Here is a 17,547-nt window from a genome sequence, read left to right as displayed (position 1 = left end):
CTAATTAATACTTTGTTCCCAGCACGGATGTCTGCCTGCCCGGAAAGCAGTTGAAGCCACCAAAGTTTGTAGGACCAATAAAGATTGTAAAAAAGGATCAACTGCAAGTTTCTGTATAGTGCCATCTTTGGAAATTCACACTCGCTTAATGAAAGTGAAACATTCGTCTCAAATTGATACATTGTACATAGGACATCCACTGCACCTTCACTACATGGGTAGGTATCCTAGTAGATCCTCAGAAAATCACTATCATACATACTCACAGTGGTGGAAACTCAGTGTCAATTCTTGCACTGATTTTATGACTTACCACTTATCAAAGCTTTGTTAACTTGTATTTAATAAACATTAAATGAATGTTAGGCAGGAGGCAAAATTCTGAATTTATAAGGCCAGATGCAGCTAAAACCCATCCCTGCCCAAGGATAACATTTTTTCTTCACCACCTTTTATGCCCATAGCAAATACATGCTTATAAAATTTATTCAAGTTCCTCAAAATGATGGCAAGAGCAACATGCTTTAAAGAATTTCAGGATGCAGAGAGATGTAACCAAGAAGTAATTTTCACATAAATTTTGCATAAATACAATTTCAAAATGGGGCCAGTATAACTGTTTAATAGTGGTAATATGGGGCTCAGTATATAACTTCTCCATATGGCTGAAGATCATACAGTGTAGCTCATATTGCTTTAATTTGTGTTACTTTCTTAAATAAAAGATTTATTGAAATACAGTTCACATACCATACAACTCATCCGCATAAAGTATACAAATTATTGGCTTTTAGTATATTTCTAGAGTTGCACAAACTGTCACCACAATTTTAGAACATTTTTATCACTTCTCAAGAAAACTTTGTACTCAGTACTCAGTAGCAATTATCCCCGTTTTTCCTTTTCTCCAAACCTTGGCAACCATAATCACTTTATATGTATATTTGCATATTCTGAATATTTCATATAAGTGAAATGAAGCAATTTGTAACCTTTTGTATCAGATTTAGCATAGTTTTTTCAAGATTCATGCATATTGTAGCATTTGTCATTACTTCACTCCTTTTTAGGGCTAATACTCCATTATATAGGTATATTGTATTATTTATCCATTCATCAGTTGATAGACATTTGAATCATTTCTTTAAAAAGGTTTCTCATTTTATACTCATACTAATAGATACAATCTGGATCATCCTCCTTATTAGTTTGTTGCTAAGTAACTCTAGAGTTCAACTATTAAATGCATCGTGAATGAAGCAGTACTACCAATTAGAGTAATTCAGAAGTATGTCCCGTGGGTTCTACATAATTACAGGAAAGGAGCTTTAAATGTTTGAAAAACACTGGATTGTGAAATACAGAGGGGAAAAGACTTTAATAATGCCCTCTTCTTGTTGCTTGTTTAAGCAGTGAAGATAATAACTAGCAAAAGATGTTAAGTGACATAATATAATTGTAGTAAATATAATTTTAATGTTTAAAGAGTATAGTCATTTTTATTAAATTCTAGTATATATTTTCCAGTCATGTTCTGCATTTGGTAACCATACCAAATTACTACATTGTGTTGCTTTGTGTTATATGCTTTAGCACAATCATTAGTTTGTGTATGTGAGGCATATAGCCTGTCTGCATACAATGGGGAAGAGATAGGCTAGCTCAATATTGGGCCATAATTTGGAAAGTCTGGCTAAACGTTGATAAAATTCATAATGTTTTTCTTATGTGGTATGAATAACTTTTTTTTCTCTTTCAGTAAGCGTAACCAGTTTTATCCCTCGTTTCAACTTTCTAAGCATAGATCTGCCAGTGATTGTGGAGACATTTGTCAAGTATCCTTTCTAGTGTGAAATGTTTAAAAGTGTACTACTTGTAGCTTGAGCAGTCTTGTCGTGGTTATAGCCTTCATAGACCTTACAAGTATTAATTATAATTGATCAGTTTTAAAAGTGGCTTTACTGTTGAAAGGAATCAAATTATGATAAAGTTAGAGGAGAAAGATTGATAAGGGATGAGGAAAGATTATGATGAAAGGGAACAAACCCAGAATACAAATTGAGAGTTGGCTGTACAGATCTCTAATTTTTCTTTTAAGTAAAAAGGAGATGAAAACCTCAGTCTAGGAAGGCAGCAATTCTGCCTAAATGGGAGATTCATATGCATTATCAGGAATTGTATAAATCTATTTCACTGGTTCTAAGGAGGAATGGGTAAGGAAATTGCAACTAGTGTCCACTATTAAAAAACAAAAAACAAAAAAACTGGGCTCTGTGGCATATTTTTATGTTTAAAGATATATATTTTAAAAATTGATTATTACGTAGAATTTGAATAAACTAAACAATTTGAAAGTTTTATTTTTATTGTTTTAACATCTTGGATTTTTTCAATGATTTCCTTATAAAAAGCAAATTGAAATAGTGAATCGTTCTTTAAAAAAAAGAAAAAAAAAATATATATATATATATGTCTTGTTGTCTGCAGCTTTGTCTCAGATTTTATGCTGTAACCTGATAGATTATTGTAAAATTAAATACCGTTCAAGGATCAAAATCCTATGTTTCCTAGTATAAAATACTTTATATAGATAAAAAATAATTTTCTCATTTATTTTAAAATTCTTTTTCTTGGTATATTATTAAAGGTACATATCAGAGCTTAGCAAACTTTTGTCTCTAAAGGACCAGATAGTAATATTTTTATGACTTATGGGCCATACAATATCTTTCACGAATACTCAGTTTTACTGTTGTCAATATGAACGCAATCGTAGGCAATATATGAAATAGAACAAGCATGACTGTGTTGCATTAAATCCTTTTTTACAAAAACCTGATGATAAGTAGGAGTTTTGTCTGTGGACTGTATTTTGTTGATCTCTGCTTTGAACTTATCTTCTTGGAAACTCATTAAAAATTAGTTTAGTATATAAATGCTTGGCATTTATTTTAATCTATTTGAAAGTTTTGAACTTCATAACAGTATAAACTCATTTCTCATAGACGAGTTTTAAAAAGGGAATGTTCACTTCTGGTTTCTGGTCAGCCTGTATGAAGCTTAAAAATCACCAATGCATTCATTCTACCAACAAGTAAAAAGCTAAACAAACTGAAAAATCATCAGCTTGTTTTAAATCTCACAGACATTTTAGATCTGTCAGAGTACTGACTCATAGGGAAAAATGATTGCCAAACATTTGGAAAGATGGAGAAGTAGATATAATTAAGTCTTACTGGAGTAGAAACCCATGAACAGAAACTTCCACAAGAACCAATTTTTCCGATAGGAAAATCTAGACTGTGATTGTCAAATTGCTGGAAAATGTGTGGAACACTTTGAGAGTTTTTTTTTTTTTTTTTTTTTTAAGTTACAAAACTACAAAGGGGCCAGGCGCAGTGGCTCACACCTATAATCCTAGCACTCTGGGAGGCCGAGGAGGGCGGATTGTTTGAGCTCAGGAGTTCAAGACCAGCCTGAGCAAGAGTGAGACCCCGTCTCTACTAAAAATAGAGAGAAATTATATAGACAGCTAAAAATATATAGAGAGAGAAAAATTAGCCGGGCATGGTGGCACATGCCTGTAGTCCCAGCTACTCGGGAGGCTGAGATAGGAGGATTGCCTGACCCCAGGAGTTTGAGGTTGCTGTGAGCTAGGCTGACACCAAGGCCCTCTAGCCTGGGCAACAGAGTGAGACTCTGTCTCAAAAAAAAAAAAAAGACAAACTACAAAGGTATCAGTTACAGAGGAGAGCCACACTTAGTGTGAATTACTTTCAGGAATGCTGCCAGGTCCTCACAGTGAATACCAGAGAAATGTCTTCTTGTGCTTCCAGCAGAGGGAGGAAAAGAAGAACCACTTTGAAATGCATGCGACCATTTTTATTTTTTATCAAGACCTGCCCTCAGAAACTATTTTACCCACTATTTTACCCAAGCCTAAGCAACCTAAGAGAAAGGAAATACCCAACCCCACCAACTCCTAGACATCCTGTTGCACCTTAGAAGAGAAAGCGAGAGGCACTGGTGCAAATCACCACCTAGGGCTCCAGGTTGCCAAAACACAGAGACCTAATTAAAGGATTAAATAATTCTTTCCCCCACATTTTATGACCTCATAACTAGGGTTTATTTGTGGCAGTTCCTTTTAACCACCGTACCATCTCTACCTTCCAAAAAAAAAAAAACTTAGAAAACATGCTAAAGGCCAGAATACTTAAAGAGACTGAACAAGCCTCAAAGCTAGAGTCAGATATGTCAAGAACATTGGAGTTATCAGGCCAGGAGTTTTAGCAAAACTATGAATAATATGCTAAGGGAATTAATAGAAAAAATTGGAAAACATGCATGAACAAATATGGAATATAAGCAGAAAGATGGAAATTTAAAAAAAATGTAAGAGATAATAAATGAATGCCTTTAATGGGTTCATTAGTAGACAGGACATGGCTGATGAAAGACCCTCAGAGCTTGACAATCTGACAATAGAAATTTCAAACTGAAAAGAAAACGGAAAAAAGACTAAACACTGACAAAACCAGAATATCCAAGAACTCTAAGTGTACAAAATTTACAACATACGTATAATGGAGATATCAGGAGGAGAGAGATGAACAGAAAAAAATATGAAAAATTATAACTGAGAATTTTCTCACATTAAAGTCAAACACCGAGCCACAAAGAATCTCAGAGAACACTAAGCAGGCTGCATGCCAAATTCTACATGCAGGCTTATCATGTTAAAACGTCAAGTGATCAAAGATTTTTTTCACAAAAAATCTTGAAATAACCCAGGGGGAGGGGGGAATCTTAACCTAAAAAGTATCAAAGATAAGAAAGATACTCAACTACTTAGAATTATGCAAGCAAGAAGTGAATTGAGTGAAATATTTTGTGTTTAGAAGAAAAGCAAGCCAGAGTTATTTCTCCTAGTAAAATATCTTTTTAAAAATTAAGGACCTGTCACAGACAAACCAAAATTAAGAAAATATGTTGCCAGTAAATATTCTTATGAAAAAAAAAGTTACAACGATTGCTTCAGCAAGAAGGAAAATTATATGTCAGAAATTCAGAACTACATGAAGAAAGGAAGAACATTAAAGAAAGAATAAGTAATGATAAATACATTTTTTCACATTTTTTATGTAACAACTGTTGATGTGTTCAACCATAAAAATGCTTTTGCATAAGTGAAATGAATGACACATGGGATAGGGAGGTATTAGGAATCTTTTTTGATATAATTTATTTGTGTTGCCCATGAAGTAATGCAGTATTCTCTGACGTTTATTTGGATTAGTTGTCAATGTATATTGCAAACTCTATGATAACAATTAAAATCTTTTTAAGGAAGTACAATTGATAATGCTAACAAAAAAGAGCAAATTGAATTATATAAAATGTTCAAAACCACAAAAGTCTGGAAAAGTATGGAAGGAAAAATTGAAACAAAGAGGAAAGACAACAAATACACAACAAATATGAAACATATTTGAAACAAATATGAAAAATACTTCTCCAACTACATCAGTACTCACTTGAGGCATCAGTGGTCTAAATTGCCCATTAAAAGAGATTGTCAGAGCAGATTCCAAATACAGGTTCTATCTGTAAGAAACCTACTTTAAATACAACTATGTATAATTAAATAATATTAAAAGTAGAAGGATGGAGAAAAATGTACCATGCTAGCACCAATCGAAAGAAAGTTACAGTGCCAATATTTTAGGCAGAGGAGACTTCAGAGCGAGGAAAGTTATCGGAGATAATGAGAATTATTACAGAATGGTGAAGGGGTATGTACTCCAGAGGATGTAGGAATTAGTGTGCACTTAGCAGAGAGCTTCAGCATACAGAGACAAAAATTTATAAAACTGCAAAAAGAAACAAGTGAATCCACTATTATACTTGGAGACTTTAAACACTGCTCTATCAGAAATGGACAGACGCAACAGGCAGGAAATAAGTAAGGACATACTTGAACTCGGTCCTGTCAATCAACTGGATAGATTTAATATCTATACATTACTTCATCTGCTCTCAAATCCCAGTGGAATTAGCCTAAAAACCAGTAACAGGAAGATAACTAGAAAATCCCTCAAAATAAGGAATTGCGTCAAGGAAGAAATCTCTAGAGAAACTAACAATTTCTTCTGGGAAAAAAAAAAAAGCAGTGAATACTAAAATACAGCCTTTTTAGAAAAATGTGTGATGCAGCAAAAGCAATGCTAAGAGGGAAATTTGTATCACTAATTGAGTCTATTCAAAAAGAATAATGATCTAAAATCAATAAGCTTCCACCCTGGAAAACTACAACACTGTTCAAATTAAATCCAAAGTAAACAGAACAAAAATAAACATTTGAGCATGAATCAATTTTAAAACATAAAATTAGAGAACAACCAAGCTACAAGACTGTAGAAAAATTAAGAAAAAAAGAGATGACACAGATTGCTACAGTTAGAAATGAAAGAGGGGACAATACTACAAATCCTGTGGACATTAAAAGAATAATAAAGGAATGATATTAGCAACTCTCTGCCCACAAGTTTTATGATTTGTATGAACAGGACCCATTTCTGGAAAGACACAATCTGCCAAAACTCACATAGGTAGAAATTGACAATTTGAATGAGCCCATATCTATTAAAGAAAATAATTCACTAAGTTGTAACATTCAAAAACAAATATAACAAACTCAGATTTGTTCACTACAATTTCTTCCATCTCTTTCAGAAAATAAAAACAGAAGGAATAATTGGTAACTCAAAATGAAGCCACCATCACCATATTACCAAAACCAAAGACAGAACAAGAACGCTACTGACCAGTATCTCTTAATGAATACAAATACAAAAATCTTTGATAAAATATTACAAATATGCAGAACTGATTCAATATTTGAAAATAAATTAATGTATTCCATCACATCAACAAGCTAAAGGGAAGAAAAGTATCTTGATATATCAATCAATGCAGAAAGAACATTTGGCATTACCTTACACCCCTTCATGGGAAAAAAAAAGAAAAAAACCTCTCATTAAACTAGTAATCCAGACTTTCTCAAATTAACGAAGAACATCTACAAAAACCCTATAATTAATATTATAGTTACTGGTGAGAAAGTATTCATGGTATGGTCAAGAACATGCAAGGATGTCCTCCCTCACAGCTGTTTTTCAATGTCATATTAGAAGCCCTAACTTACACAATGAGACAATAAAGGGAACTAAATTGCCTATATAACAATAATATACATCTGTGACATGAAATAAAAATAACATTTGTATTAAAAATGAAAAGAAATACTGAGATATAAGTTGAAAATATGTTCAAAGTCTATATGAGCAAAACTACAAACTCTGATAGAAGAACACAAAGCAAAATAAGTCTGGAGATACTATATGTCCATGAATAGGAAGGAATACTCAATATTGTCATAATCTTAGGTGTCCCCCACTTTACCTGTAGATTTAATGCAGCCCAGTCAAAATCCTGGCAGGTTATTTTGTGGATATTAAAAAACTAATTCTAAAGTTTATCTGGAGAGGCAAAAGATCTGTAAGTATTCAACAGAATATTGAAAGAAAACTATGTTAAAAAACTGACATTAGTGAATTTCAAAACACACTGAAAGACTGTAGTAATCAAAACAATGTAGCATTAACAAAAGAATAAACAATTGGAAGGGAAGAAAGAAGAGAGAGGGAAAGAGAAAGGAAAGAGAAAAAATAGAAACAAAGGAAGCAGGATGGAAGGAGAAAAAAGGAAAGAAGGAAAAAGAAAAAGGAAAATAAATAAAGGGAGAGGAAAAAAGAAAGAAAAAATCCAGGCACAGCTCTTAAACACTTCACAAGAAAATAACTGGAAATGAATTATAAAGTGTAAAACTCAAAACTATCAAACTTTTAAAAGGAGATCTGAAAGCCCTTGTATGCGGTGATGACTTTCTATATAATACATCAAAGACACAATTCAGGAAAAAAAGAATTAGTATGCTAGACCTCATTAAAACAAAACCTTCTGTTCTGCTAAAGACACTATCAGGAAATGAAAAGAGAAGGCACATACTGTGAGAAAATATCTGCAAAAAAGTGCCAGATAAAGGACTGTTTTCCAAACTATACCCCGTTCCTAAAAAAAGAAGACAAAGCAATTACAAAATGATTCAAAGACCTAAACAGACACCTCACCAAAGAAGATATATGCAGTTAATAATCATATGAGAAGATGCTGCACCTTAAGTCTTTGGGGAATTGCAAATTGAAATGAGGTACCGCTCCATACATCTTAGAATGGTTAAGATGAGTGCACCAATTGCTGGTGAGGATGTCAAACAACAGGAACTCTCATTTATTGCTGGTGGGAATGCAAAATGGTATGGCCATTTGGGAAGACAGTTTAATAATTTCTTACAAAACTAAATATTCTCTTACCTAATGATCCAACAAGTGTGGGTTTTGGTACTTTCAAAGGTATTGAAAACATTCTCACATGAAAATCTATGCATGGATGTTTATACCAGCTTTATTCATAATTCCCAAAATTGGAAGAAACCACCATGTCCTTTGTTAGGTTACTGGGTAAAGTGTGATACAACCAGACAATAGAGTATTATTTAACACTGAAAATAAATGAGCTATCCAGCCACAAAAAGACATGGAGGAAAGTTAAATGCATATTATTAAGTGGAAAAATGCCAATCTGAAAAGGCTACCTTTTGTATAATTCTGAGAATATGACATTCTGGAAAGACAGAAACATGGAGACAGTGAAGAGGTTAGTGGAAACCAGGAGTTGGAAGAAGAGAGGATGAATTGGCAGAGTAAAGAGGATTTGGGGGGTAGTGTATCTGTTCTGTATGATGGTACAATAGAGTATACATGTCATTAAACATTTGTCAAAACCTATGTATAACACCCAGAGTGAACTTTAATGTATACTACAGATGATGATATGATGTGTGTATATATGTAGGTTTATTGCTTGTAACAAATCCACCTTGATAGTGTGAGAGGTAGATAACAATGTAGCTTGTGGGTGGGTGGGCATAGGAAATATATGGGAACTACTGCTTCATGCTCAATTTTGATTTGAACCTAAAACTTCTCAAAAATAAATTTTAGTTTATTTAAAGAAGTAAAAGGAAGGAAATGGCCTATATTATTGAAAAGAAACTTAAAGAAAGTAGAGCTATTAACTGTAATTCAGTCTTCTGTAATACTGAATACCCTTTTGTGACTCACTGAATTGTGTCTGTTTCTAAGACCTTACAATCTGCTCCTTAACTGATTTTAACCAGGTACCTGATTTCCCTGTCAGGAGCTCTGGCTATTGGTAATGCAGTGCCCTGCTTTGCTTTGGATGGACAGTGGATTTTAAACTCTTTCCTGGATGCCACGCTTGCCTCAGTGATTGGAGATAATGATGTCAAAGATCTGATAGGATTTTTCATTTTGCTTGGTGGCACTGTACTTTTGGCTGCCAATGTTACACTGGGGCTCTGGATGGTTGCAGCATAGTAATTGCACTCATATGCTGGAATCTAACTTACAATACATAGCTATTTGGTAGTATCTGTTGCCATTGATAACTTTACTTGGCATGGACTTATAAATTTCCTTAAAATTGTATCAAAGCCAACAACTTTGAATTCCTCTCATATCTAGTGTCGAAATTCTCAGATGTTTCTAGAACAATTTCTGAACTTACTGAAAAGTGATATAATATTGTCTGTATAACTATATATTTTATCACAACAGTATAAAGGAAAACAGAGTTGGGTAGAATTAATCAGGAAAATGTTTTGGAAAGGCAACATTAGTGAGGATTTGAAGGAGACAGACTTTTCCCAAGTGAACATTTTCTTGGTCTTTATCTCTTGCTGTTTGTTTTGTTTGAAAAGCACTTTTAAACTTAATGGTGTATTATTTTGTACTCTTTAAAAACTGATGTCTGATTATAATTAAATTAATAAAATTCAATAAAATAGTCTGTTGACATGAAAGGTAAAATCTTGGTGCAATGATGCCAAATAAATAAAACAGGAAATAATACCTAAGATTTGATGAGACATATTTTGCCCCACAATAATGGCTCTGTGGTAATGGGTTTCTGCAGCTCTGTAAAAGCACTAGCCTTGATATTCAGAATAGCCTGCTTGATGTGTCTCAGATCTACAGCATTCCAAGGCAGTTAGAATTAAATACCAGAAGTAAGCCAAGTCTTCTGAAAAAGGAAAGTATGATGCTTCAAAAATACTTGCTACTGTTTTCTGTAGAACTTTGAGGCATAGAATTCTTCCACTGTGAATATATTTTGCTGAGGCCATGTAGGGCCTAGATCCTTAGTTCCTGCTTCAGGAAGCAAGGACTTTAAACCCTGAACTATGCTCTGTCTTGAGCTGCTCCCATGGTTTCCTGTGTTGGGTGATTAAACAGCAAGTCATTTCATTTATCATTCCCTAAACCGCCTCTGTGAGTCTTACGTAATCTGTTAGTACAGTGAGAATGGTCTCACATAAGTACAAATATGTTTTTTTCCAAATCTGAGAGGGAACTAGCTTGGGCCTGAAAGCTACAACTTATTCAATGTCTTTTAAACTAGAGATACAGTCCTGGGAAATTGGAAGTCAAAAGACCACTGTGGAGATATTAGTCTTTGAGGAGTATAAACCTTCTGTTTTCTTGATGAAAATGCGTGATTTGTGCATTTAAGGCAGTAACTCATCAACAGTCATGTATCTAATTTCACTAAATGAGGTATAGCATGGGGTTGCCTTTTTCAAATCATTTAGCTCTGTTTTAAGCACCAAAAGATTTTAATTGTTTTAACATATTTTTAAATTTCAGCACAAGTTTTTTTCTTAAGTTATGTACTCAATATAATTATAACATTTTATTAATGACTTCTGGTCTCCAATTAATGCCAGCATTAAAACCAGATAAATTATTGGTCTGTCTTAGGAAAATAGGGCATTTGTCTATTAGGTAAACAGTCATTTAAGATCATATTTTAGTCGCATAAAACTTTTCAAGTTTATTCAAATGATTATGTTATGTAAGTAAGGTTTTATTACATAAAAAAGAAAATATTTTTGTCCAGCTTGAATGTGTCAAAAACTGTCTTTGTAGATCTGCCACAGTCTATGAGATATCATAATGCTTAATGTATTTCAATTGATGGCATGTAGTGTTATTTCTCAAAAGGGAAAGCATGTGTCTACTTAAGCTAAAAATTACCGAATACTTCGCTTTGCAAAGACATGAAATTAAATATAACCTTTTGATAACTGCTTATAAAGGTCAGTATTCACACAGTAAATTATACACGTGTTTCAAAGATACCTGGTTTTCAGTCACTATTTAATCCTATGGTATTTATTGAAAACCCATGTACTAATGTTACCTAGTATCGAAGATTTACTGTATATACTTACTGTAAACAAAAAAATACAATACTTTGTGTCTCTGGCAAATTGTCTTTTTTATGGAAAAATCCAATTTGGTTTCTGTAGAGCAATTAGAAACAATAAACTTCTTGAGTATTTAAGAAAGTGTTAATAACGGTTAAACTTTATTTTCAGTGTTTCTATGCTGTAGTGTTTACATTTTGTCTGCAATGCATAAATATATATTCATATATAATTTTTTCAGTTTGTAAAGACACAAACTTTTGATAATTTATCATATAGATCCTTGTTCTAACAGTAAATTGCAGGCATGGGTTTCGGGGATATGTGACTCTTGGTCATTTTTTCCTGTAGTATTTATTGAATGCCCAAAAAGAAAAGTGTTTTTAAAATAATGTTGCTGTGCTCTCACTTCTGTCTTGGAAATCATTGGTTTGAGAAAGATCGTATTTTCATTTACATGTGCCTGACAGAGGTCTTTTGTAAGTTAGGTCATGTTTGGGAATTTCATAAAGAAATTATTTTAATTGGGTTCTTCTTGAATTTCTACACTAGCATTTCCTCCCTTATTCTCAGCCCTATTCTCTCACCCCTACCCATGCACACACAAATTCGGTGTTACTAAAAGCCACCATCCGAATAAAATAGATACGGAAGTCAGCACAATTTCTGATAAATTAGCGTTTCATTACACTTTTTTTCTCTGTTCTCATTACAGCACAGTTAGGAGCCAATAACACTAGAAAACAGATGATCTACACTACCTTTTATGTTTGGTTGAACTTCAGTACATGTGTTTTCGGCTTTAGGAGTAGATGAGCATTAAATGATTTTTTTTCATAAGTACCACATGTTGAGGAAATGCGGTAAGAAAATGGGAGGCAAAAATAAGTTTTCTAGTAACTACATTACTTTACAACCATTTTAACTATGAACTGGCCTTCAGTACTAGAAAAGACAAGAAAAAGTTTTTTTCCTGTTGATGCCTATCAAATTTATTTTTTTTATTTCAGCATATGACAGGGGTAAAAATGTTTAGGTTATATATATTGCCTTTGCCCCACCTGAGTCAGAGCTTCAAGCCTGTCTATCTGCCAGATAGTGAGCACCACACCCATTAGGTGCGAATATACCCATCTCCTCCTCCCCCCTCCCACCTGCCAGATACTCGATGAATGTTGTTACTATATGTGCACTTAAGTGTTGGTAAGTTAATACTAATTTGATGGAGAGTACATGTGGTGCTTGTTTTTCCATTCTTGGGGCAAGAAACATTTTTAAGGTAAATAAGCATGGATATCCTTTTTATGACAATAACCCTCTTTAATGAGTACATTTACCACATTTTTTTCCAAAAATTTGTAACTATTTAATCTTTTTGTTTACAACATTTAATTTTTAAGCTACTCTAACACAAAGTTGAGTCGTTTACACCATATCAAAATACACATGTGGATTAAAGATTTAAATGTTTAAATAATTAAAATTAGTATGAGAAAAGTACTGTAAATATTGATATAACCTGAAGTTGAGGAAGGACTTAAAAATGTATATTCAAAATGTGAAAAGCCCATTTCTATTAAAAAACCAGTAAAACATTTTTCTTAAAGTTGTATCAAAGTCTGGAACTCAGGAGAAATTAGTTGTAGACACCAGTATTAAGCTGATGTATCCCACCTATGTAATTGTGCTGACAAATGTGGATAAGATAACCTAGGAAAAGGATATAAGAATAAAAAGAAAAGAGAAGATGACCTTGAATAGAGCTCTCAGACCAGGATTTAGGTAAGAAAGATGCAGAAGGACACTAAAAAAGAAAGATCTTTGGGAAAGTAGGAAGAAAATCACAAGTGAGAGTTTGATATTAAAAGAACAAGAAAGGGAAAGTGTCCAGAAAAAGTGATTATCAATTTTATGGAGATTTCTGAGAATTGAAGTAGAATAAATTAAAAGAAAATCTGTTAGATTTCACAGCAAAAGGTTCATAGATAAGCCTCAGTGCAAAAGCAGAAGTGGAAACAAAGTGGTAGTAGATTGAGTAAAAGGTGGTGTGTTTTCATGAAGAGACTGGAAATACAGAACATACCCTCAAAGAATGTGATTTTGAAGGGGAAGGAAAAAATACTGTGGCGCTTGATCAGAATGTGTGGGAAAGAGAAAACAAAGTCAATTTTTTTATTATTATTATTTCAGCATATTGTGGCAGTACAAAAGTTTAGGTTACATATATTGCCCTTGACCCCCACAGTCAGAGCTTCAAATATGTCCATCTCCTAGACAGCGTGCATAGCGCTCATTATGTATGTACACACCCATCCCCTCCCTCACCCACATCTGCGCAACACCCCATCAATGTTATTCGTAAATATGCTCTTAGGTGACGATCAGTGAAATCAATTTGATGGAGAGTACACGTGGTGCTTATTGATAGGGTTGATTGACTATTTCTTGCTGATTTTCGTGAGTTCTATATAGATCCTTATCAGCCCTTTACTGGATGTGTAGCATGGAAATATTTTCTCCCATTCTGTAGGTTGTCTGTTTGCTCTCACAATAGTTTTCTTGGCTGGGCAGAGCTTTTTAATTTTATCAGCTCCCATTTATTTATTTTTGTTGTCGCCGTGATTGCTTTTGGGGTCTTGTTCATAAATTCTTTGCCTAGACCAATGTCTATAAGAGTTTTTCCAATGTTTTTACTCTATCTCTTGATCAGAGAGGTTAGCCCCTTATAGTCAATTTATTGTTGATTGATAAGAACTTCCAGCCACTATGGTATTATTTGATTTCTGGTCATATTTTGACCATTGTTTATGGTCATCTTTTCATTCCTTCTTCATTTGTGTAAAAGTGATTCTCTGGTAGTGTGTTTTATTTCTTACTTTTTATTTTATTTGTATCCATTGCAGGTTTCGATTTGAAGTTATCTTGAAGCTTGCAAAACATCTTACAACCAATTATTTTAAACCAATGATAACTATTTACCTCCCAAACCCCAGAAACACTCAAAAAGAAAGCTAAAAACAACTCTAGACTTTCTTTCTATCTCCCTACTTTTTGAGTTTGTAGTTCTATTTATATCTTTTTCTTTGATCTAGCTCTTAAAAGTTGTTTTATTTTACTTCATAGGTTATTTTTTAATCTTCTTATTCAAAGTATGAGTGGTTTACAGAACACAATTACAGTGATAGGGTATTCTATATTTTTGTACTTACTGTTACCAGGTACGGATTTTTGGAGTTTTTTTATTTGTTTTTTACTTTAAGGTTATTCTTATTGATTGTTAACCTCCTTTTTTTTCAGATTGAAGAACTCCCTGTAGCATTTCTTGTACAGCAGGGTTGGGGTTGATTAAATCCCTCAGCTTTCATTTTTTTATGAAAAATCTTTATTGTTCCTTCTTGTTTAAAGGATATTTTTGCAAGATATAATATTTTAGGCTTGATTTTTTTTCCTTCAGCATTTTGAATATGTTGTACCATTCTTTCCTGGTCTGAAAGGCTTTGATGAAGAAGTTTGCTGTGGATGGGGAGATAAAAATAGTGGAGTGGAGGTAAACTCTTGGATTCCTGTTCCCAGAGAATGAGGCATAGATCTCAGTCTGCTACACATGAGTGGATCACTGCCCCACAGGAACGGTGTTGTGAATTGGCAGAGAATCAGTGTGGGACACAAAAAGCAGGAAAAAGAAAAGGTGAACGTGAGATAAGATTGCAAAATCTGGAGCGTGCGAGAAAAAAAATGGAGAGTAGAGCATGGGATGTCTGTGTCTGCCTGGCCAGCAAGTGAGGTGGGACCAGACCTATAGGAGAACATCTTGCTTTCCCACTGACCTCCTCATCCACCCAGACAGGGATCTGCCTGAAGTCAGTGCAAAATCATAGTGGGAGACATGGGACTCTGTGGGCGGGTGACAATAGTGGGAAGCATTTTGAACTCCCCAGAGCTCTGTGCCAGGACTGCACTGGGTGGGGGATGGACTGGTCTGGGCTACCACTAGAGGTAATTAGGAGACAGGTAACTTGCCTCTGGCACTCAGCAGGTCCAGCTCAGTGGAGGTGAACACTACATAGGGGACTTTAACCTGGAAACCACAGCGGATGAATAGGCCTGCTCAGGGTGGGTCAGAAAGAGGGAGAGCTCCTGCTTAACAGGTGTGAGATTGTGGGAGGGTGGCATACAAGAGACAATGGGGCATCCTGATGACTCAGCCTCCCAATCCGACACCTGCCAACTCCTGAACAGTTGCCCCCAGTACTAGCACTCTGCAGGTGGGCGGTCGCCATTTTGGGAGCCCACAACCCAGCTGCTGGGGTGTGATACAGTGCAGGGCAGCTCCCTTCACCCAGCCTGGGGACTCTTGTGAGAAGCTCAGCCCTTACATGACCTATGGTCAACTAGGCAGGCCCATTTCGATGACGGAATTCTGAGTGCTTCCCTAGTCGTGGGAGGCTTTCATGGGGAACTTACAGGCACTGCGGTATGGGAGGCTAATGCCTGCAGAACTTACTGGTGGTGGGTGGGGGAGGCTAATGCCTGCAGGACATACAGGCGCTGGGGCACTGGGCACACTGGGGCACCACCGCCTCTACCTAGCCAGCATTTTTCATGCTGAAAAGTGGTAGGCTACAGCCCTGGAGGTAGGGTGACAAAAGAAAAACCATTTTCCCTCTGCAACTAATCTGAATCTGTGGGGCCTTGGCACCGATCAATAGTTGACAGCCAAGTGACTTTGCTTATGAGACTGGTTTAGATCATGCAGTAGGATCATAACTCTGAGGCTGGATTTCTGCTATCGGTGGCTGCCGACAGTGGGGTCCATGGTCATGGAACAAAAGCCCTGGCAAAGGGCTGAAACAGGCTCCCCAAATAACCCCTCCCACCAGGAGCTGCCTCCCAACTGTGGTAAAACCCTGAACCACATATTAGGGGCTCCCCCTAGTGGCAGATCAAGCAACAATAGAAGAGCACATACCCAGGTTGATAGGCAACAGCTGCGATCTGCCTTGCTCCTACAGCATCCACTGGAAAAAAAGTCTACACAGGGTATGTAACCTTCCAAATGAAATCTGAAAGGTAGGAAGCAATGGCTGATCCGGAGGGGAAAGACTCAGTGAAAGAACTCTGGAAGTATGAAGACTCAAATGGAAAACACACACCCAAAGAGGAACACCAACTCTCTAGCAATGGATATTAACCGAATTGAGAACACTAAAATGACTGAAGAATTTCAAACATAGGCTGTGGCCAGGCACGGTGGCTCATGCCTATAATCCTAGCAGTCTGGGAGGCTGAGGCGGGTGGATCATTTGAGCTCAAGAGTTTGAGACCAGCCAAAGCAAGAGGGAGACCCTGTCTCCATTAAAATTACAAACAAATTATATGGACAACTAAAAATATAGGGAGAAAAAATTAACCAAGCATGGTGGGGCATACCTGTAGTCCCAGATACTCAGGAGGCCGAGGTAGAAAGATTGCTAGAGCCCAGAAGTTTGAGGTTGCTGTGAGTGAGGCTCATGCCACGGCACTCTAGCCTGGGCAACACAGTGAGATTCTGTATCCAAAAAAAAAAAAAAAAGAAAAGAAAGAAAAGAAAACATGGATTGTAAGAAAACTCAATAATATGAAAGAAAAAAAAAAAGGATAGCCAACACAAGGCAACCACCAAAAATATCCAGCACTTGAAAGAAAAATTCACTAAAGACATTGAAATATTAAAGAAAAATCAAACCAAACTCCTAGAAATGAAGAATTTATTCAGGCCACTACAAAACACACTGGAAGGCTTCAAGAACATGATAGATCAAACAGAAGAAAGAATCTCAGAGACTGAAGATAAAACCTTCCAATTAAGTCAGTCACAGAGAAAGAGCAGAGAAATAAGAGAAAAAAGCAGAGCCTGCAAAAAATGTGGGATTATTTGAAGAATTCTATGTGAGAGTTATAGGCATTCCTGAGGGTGAAGAGGATAATATACAGAGTTGGATAAGGTATTTGAAGATATAATTGAGGAAAATTTCCCAGGCCTGGCTAAAAATCTAGATATACAGGGTCAAGAAGCTCAAAGGACCCTTAGGAGATTCATTCCAAATAGGAAGGCAGCACGTCATGCAGTCATCAGACTCACCAGAATATCCAGC

The 17,547-nt window shown here is 35.4% G+C and overlaps 1 protein-coding gene across 1 annotated transcript in view; it reads left to right on the top strand.

The window, feature by feature from the left end:
* The window catches only part of LOC123629043 (membrane-bound transcription factor site-2 protease-like), a 59,298-nt gene extending 49,733 nt beyond the window's left edge, over positions 1-9,565 (top strand). Inside the window, exons 6-8 of the mRNA XM_045538974.1 lie at positions 23-218; positions 1,760-1,835; positions 9,302-9,565. Of these exons, the coding sequence (XP_045394930.1) occupies positions 23-218; positions 1,760-1,835; positions 9,302-9,521 (492 nt within the window). The 3' untranslated portion in view covers positions 9,522-9,565. The remainder of the gene's footprint in view (positions 1-22; positions 219-1,759; positions 1,836-9,301) is intronic.
* The last annotated feature ends 7,982 nt before the right edge of the window (positions 9,566-17,547 follow it).

Source organism: Lemur catta, chromosome Y (genome assembly GCF_020740605.2).
Source record: "Lemur catta isolate mLemCat1 chromosome Y, mLemCat1.pri, whole genome shotgun sequence".
NCBI classification, from domain to species: Eukaryota; Metazoa; Chordata; class Mammalia; order Primates; family Lemuridae; genus Lemur; species Lemur catta.
Note: the sequence above shows the minus strand (reverse complement) of the source record. Positions and strands in the feature narration are given on the sequence as shown.